Source organism: Saccopteryx bilineata, chromosome 5 (genome assembly GCF_036850765.1).
Source record: "Saccopteryx bilineata isolate mSacBil1 chromosome 5, mSacBil1_pri_phased_curated, whole genome shotgun sequence".
In the NCBI taxonomy this organism is placed as follows: Eukaryota; Metazoa; Chordata; class Mammalia; order Chiroptera; family Emballonuridae; genus Saccopteryx; species Saccopteryx bilineata.
In genome coordinates, this window is record NC_089494.1 from 63662683 (window position 1) to 63668682 (window position 6000).

General features: G+C 43.0%; 1 protein-coding gene and 1 non-coding gene across 4 annotated transcripts in view; one reads left to right on the plus strand and one right to left on the minus strand.

The window, feature by feature from the left end:
- Positions 1-393, minus strand: part of RAPGEF4 (Rap guanine nucleotide exchange factor 4) — a 328733-nt gene extending 328340 nt beyond the window's left edge. For all 3 annotated transcript variants that reach the window (XM_066280130.1, XM_066280129.1, XM_066280128.1), the window contains exon 1: positions 248-393. In XM_066280130.1, the coding sequence (XP_066136227.1) occupies positions 248-312 (65 nt within the window). In that variant the 5' untranslated portion in view covers positions 313-393. The remainder of the gene's footprint in view (positions 1-247) is intronic.
- A 4499-nt stretch (positions 394-4892) lies between these two features.
- LOC136307073 (U6 spliceosomal RNA) lies at positions 4893-4999 on the plus strand. Its single transcript, XR_010725765.1, has one exon. It is a non-coding gene; the product is annotated as a U6 spliceosomal RNA (small nuclear RNA).
- Positions 5000-6000: the final 1001 nt, after the last annotated feature.

The following is a 6000-nucleotide window of genomic DNA, read 5'->3' on the forward strand; positions in this document are numbered from 1 at the left end:
ATCCTTCTCACGTAATTATCTCGTGCAGGTGACTCCCCACGAGCAGCAGGGGGTCTGTGTCCCCTTGTACACTGGATGAGGCCCCTCAGTCCCTCCCCTGCTCCTGGACCCTCCTCCTACAGCGAGGCAGGCTGAGCCCAGGTATGGGGCTGCGGCTCTGGGTGGCTGTCCCCAAGCCTGTCTCGAGCAAGGGCCGCACTGCAGAGCCCCGGCCGGGTGGGGGAGGTGGGGGCCCTCCCCGCGCTACCTTTTATCCAGGCAGGCGATCCACTCGGCGGAGGAGGAAGAATGGGCAGCGTGCGCAGCGACCATGTTGGGCAGCGGCGCGGTGTACCTGGCAGCAGGGACCGCCGCGCTCACCGCACCTCGCTCGGTGCAGACCGCTCCTCCCGGCCCCCTGCGCGACCAGTGCGGCTGTGACTCCCCGCTCGAGGCCTGCCGAGCGGTGGGAGGGAGGGGAGCTGAGGGGCGGGATGTGGGGACGGGCAGGGCCCAAACCGCCCGCCCTCCACGCTGCACTGCGGTGCCGGGGGTGGGGAGCACAGCGGCCCTCCTGCTGCAGGGAGGGTGCTCGGTGGTGACCCTGAGTGGCGGCCCACCTGCGACAGGTGGCCGCTGCACCTCAGAAACCTGGGCCCCACCCCTCACCTCCCGGCCTCTGAAATATGAAGGGAGAGAAGATGCGCAGAGAGTGGGAGGAAGGGGTCAGTGTCTGTATATTTTTCATACAGTAAATGCCACTAAGATGGCTACTGCCTCTCCGTTTCCTTAGAAACCCATTAGTCTTCCTCAGCAGTTTGTCCAAACTTACTAGCGGTTTCCTGCTCACCTTTCCCGTTTCTCCTTAGAAAGGGATGGAGAGGAGCGCTATGATGGCTTGGCTGGGAACGCCCATAGTAGTCTCTGAGTGGGGAATGCAGGGGCAGTTTCTCCTGAAGGGCGAGGAAAGGTTGGGATGGAGTGGAGAGGCAGTGCAGGCAGGGCTGGAAGCTGGAGGGGAGGGCAGTGGACCAGAGTGATGACCGGAGTGACTGAGGGGATGACAAGCTGGTCTGGGACCTGGAACCTTAGGCCAGCTTGGGATTTCATCACCTGCATGATGAAAAGAAACACAGAAGAATGGAGAGCAAAGGGGCCACAGAAGAACTGAGGTTTAGGGATTGCACACCAAGATCCCAAGGCCCTGGGCTGTACATTGGATGGTTGGCCCCACATGCCTTTCCTTCCATGGCTGGAGTGGGAATGGCTCTCTACTGTCTGTCTCTGGTAAGTATATCCAACAAATGCAATGCCTAGGAGTTATTTGGTTACACTCTGCCAAAAATCAAATTATGCTCTTGATGGTTGTTTAAGAATTTGGGGACAAATTAAATCTTTTGGATGATTACCAAGTACTGTTTTGATAATTGTGGTTTTCATTTGGAGATAGACAATGGGGAAAGAGACACAGCGCTGTTTTCACTTTTTTTCTCTCTCTCCTACCTTCCCCACACTCTCCTGCTTACAGGAGATTTAAGGAAACTGGAAGGAATGAAACAGCAGGTGTATTCTGGCATGCTTTTACCCTAATAAAACTCCTCCAAAGAATTGCCATTTTCCCTCTGCTTCATGGCCAGGATCTGAGTTCAGACCTGCCACTGTTCCCTCAGCAACAAATACCTCCCTGCTCAGTGCTTGTCTCCAGCTGACCTCCAGCTGATTAATTTCTATCATGTGTAAGGTAAATCACATTTAAAATGTTGAACTATATAATAATTACCAAAAGAACTATGTCATTCCCTTTTTTATGATAGAGATATGAAGGAAAAAATGAGTCTCCTATATTTATTAAGATTCATTTATAAAGGCATCAAAGAACTTTTTAAAAATTGATTTGAGAGAGAGAGGAAGAGAGGGGAAGCAAGTAGGAGAAACATCAATTTGTTGTTCCACTTATTTATACATTTTTTTGTTGTTGTTGATTCTTGTATGCACCCTGACCAGGGATCAAACGTGCAACCTTGGTACTTCGGGATGACACTCTAACCAGCTGAACTACTTACTGGCCAAGGCTCAAAGAACCCTTAAGAATATTTCAAGGTCACGAAATGCTTTCTCAAGATTGCTTCCTCAGAGCATGCTCATAGGTAAGGAGCTAGAGGCAAAAGGACTGCACCTGACCTGTCATTACGAAAGCCTCAGAGTTACCATAGTTTTTTGTCAATGATACTAATCCACCAAGTGTCAGACACCATACGGAGCTCTCTACATGTTATCACATTTAATTTTCAGAACAGTCTATGAAACAGAGCCAGAAGGACAGATGTCCAGGGTCCTTACTACTCCACAAGAAGGGACAAATATCTCTGAAAACATAATGAAATACAGAAATACAGTACTTTCAGGAAGAGTGTTGATAGGGTTGGAAGAAAGACTGGTGAGCTGCTTAAATTGGGAGTGAACCCCTAAGATGTCTAACGTGAATTTTAAGAAGCACAGGTCTAATGAACTGCAAGGTGTTTGTTTTACAGTGTGGCCACCCTGCCTTTCCTCTAAATAGAAGTTGAAAATATTTTAAAGACTATCCTCTGGGCCTGACCTGCAGTGGATAAAGTATCAGCCTGGAATGCCAAGATCGCTGGTGCAAATCCCCAGGTTTGCCCAGTCAAGGCATATACGAGAAGCAACTACTACGAGTTCATGCTTCTGACTCCTCCCCACCCCTTTGTCTCTCTCTTTCTTTCTCTCTCCTCTCTATAAAAATCAATAAATAAAATCTTAAAAAAGGAAAAAAAAAGAATATACTTTGGAAAGAGTTTCAACAATCATTAGCTTACCCAGAACCTGCATATGTCCCCATCCATCCCTAGAGGTAGGCTCCCATAATCCCTATATATTCCCTAGGACCCTGAGCCTCAGGGAAGGGTGACACCTTGCTCCCGGGACCCCCGCTACTGGAGATAGTGGAGGGGCCGTGGGTGGGAACTGAACGGGATTCAGGTTGTCTGAATCCAAAGCCCTTACACCGCAGTGATGATGTCACTGGTTTAATCAATAGAACAAAAGTAGAAATCATGCCAAAAGTGACTGTCCAGATGATAAGAACAAAATGACTATAATTTTGTATGCAAAAATAGGGAAACTTGAGAGGAATAAGGATAGAAGAGATCCTTGGAAAGTCAAAAACAGCTTTACTGTTCTACAAATTATTCTTGTAGTCTGAAAAGGATTTGATCATTGGTTGGGAACTATAGAAGTAAAAAGAAGGTGTTAATGATTATCCAATGATGAATAAAAATAAGAAATTTTGTTTGATTTTGATGGTAAAGGTAAAGAACCAAAGAATATTATTCTTTTTCTTTCTCTGAAAGATCATAAATCAAACCAGACCAAAAATGATCACATATTATCTGGTTACATTTATATAACATGTCCAGAAAAGGCAAATCTATAGCGATAGACAGTCGTTAGAGATAGCCTAGGTTGGGGGTGGGGGCCTGATGTTGTGGGAGAGAATGGAGCGTGACTGCAAATGAGCCCGAGGAATATTTCTGGAGTAATGGAAATGTGCCCAAATTGGATTATGGTGATATGATGCCCAACACTGTAACTTTAACACCTCTTTCTCTCTTTCTCTCTTAGTTATCGTATTTAATCTTCAAATGATATATTTAGGATGAGTGAATTTTGTAGCATGCAAATTATATCTCCATAAGACTGTCAAAAAGTAAATATAAATAATAATTTAAAAAATAATAAACCTGCCATTGGAGGGGGAGAACATATTTTGATTTGGAGGAAGAAATAAAGAAAATTTTAGAATAAAAAGTAAAAATTACCCATAATTTTATCACCTAGAGATATCACTGCTAATATATTAGTGCATTTCATTCTAAATTTTCTATTTTAAAAAGATACAATCATATATATACCCATAAACACATGCATATAACTACTTTCAATTTTGCATAGCTGTGTATAGATACATATACAACAGTCCCCTCTTATCCAGTTTGTTACCCAGGGTCACCCAGTTAATCACAGTCCAAAAATATTAAGTGAAAAATTCCAGAAATAAACAATCACTAATTTTTAAAGTGTGTGCCATTCTGAGTAGCATGATGAAATCTCATATTGTCCCAATCTGTGCTGCCAGGATGTAGATTATCCCTTTGTATAGTATATCCATGTTGTATTCCTTCTCAACCTACTAGTCACTGAGTAGCCCTGTTGGTTATCAAATCAACTGTTGCAGTATCACAGTGGGTATGTTCAAGTAACCCGTATTTACTTAAAAATGGCTCCAAAGAACAAGAGTAGTGATACAGATGCAGGCAATTTGGATATGCCAAAGAGAAGCCACATAGCATTTCCTTTAAGTGAACAGTTCCTGACTTCATAAGGAAAAAAAAAAAAATGTATGCTGGAGTAGGTAAGATCTATGATAAGAATGAATCTTCTACCCATGAAATTGTGAAGAAGGAAAAAGACAGTCATACTAGTTTTGCTGTAACACCTTAAAGTTCAAGCACATCTCATCACATAAACATTATATCATCTCATCATAAGAAGGGTGAGTACAACACAGTAAGATTTTGAGGTTAGACCACATTCACATAACTTACATTACAGTCAGTGGTGGGATTCAGTCAGTTCACACTGGTTTGGCAGAATCGACACCTAATGTTTTGTTGAGTTCAGGCAACCGGTTGTTAGAATGGCACTTGTAATCAGGGTTCTCTCTAAGGTGGGCACCTGGGCAGCCGCCCAATGTGGAAATCACACATTTACATTCCTTACGCTTTTTAACGTTCATCTGCACAACAGCATATTCTAAGCACCTGTAGTAATGTTCATTCCGTCCATAGGTGAAAAAAGTTGCAAGTCAGAATGCCCATCAAGAAGCAATATGGGTGCTCGCTTCGGCAGCACATATACTAAAATTGGAACGATACAGAGAAGATTAGCATGGCCCCTGTGCAAGGATGACACGCAAATTCGTGAAGCGTTCCATATTTTTAAGAATGAAACTGGACTACAGTTTGTCCCCTGTACTAAAATTAATTCAAAATGGATCAAAGATCTAAACATAAGACCTGAAACAATAAAGTACATAGAAGGCCTGACCTGTGGTGGCACAGTGGATAAAGCGTTGACCTGGAAATGCTGAGGTCGCCAGTTCGAAACCCTGGGCTTGCCTGGTCAAGGCATATATAGGAGTTGATGCTTCCAGCTCCTCCCCCCTTCTCTCTTTCTGTCTCTCCTCTCTCTCTCTCCCTCTGTCTCTCCCTCTCCTCTCTAAAAAAAAAAAAATGAATAAATTAAAAAAAAATTTTTTTTAAATGCCTTCTCTGCAGTTGGGCAGAAAGTCTATAAAGTACATAGAAGAAGACATAGGTACTAAACTCATGGACCTGGGTTTTAAAAAGCATTTTATGAATTTGACTCCAAAGGCAAGAGAAGTGAAGGCAAAAATTAATGAATGGGACTACATCAGACTAAGAAGTTTTTGCTCAGCAAGAGAAACTGATAACAAAATAAACAGACAGCCAACTAAATGGGAAATATTTTCAAACAACAGCTTAGATAAGGGCCTAATATCAAAAATATACAAAGAACTCATAAAACTCAACAACAAACAAACAAACAATCCAATAAAAAAAATGGGAAGAGAACATGAACAGACACTTCTCCCAAGAAGAAATACAAATGGCCAACAGATATATGAAAAGATGCTCATCTTCTTTAGTTATTAGAGAAATGCAAATCAAAACTACAATGAGATACCACCTCACACCTGTTAGATTAGCTATTATCAACAAGACAGGTAATAGCAAATGTTGGAGAGGCTGTGGAGAAAAAGGAACCCTCATACACTGTTGGTGGGAATGTAAAGTAGTACAACCATTATGGAAGAAAGTATGATGGTTCCTCAAAAAACTGCAAATAGAACTACCTTATGACCCAGCAATCCCTCTACTGGGTATATACCCCCAAAACTCAGAAACATTGATACGTAAA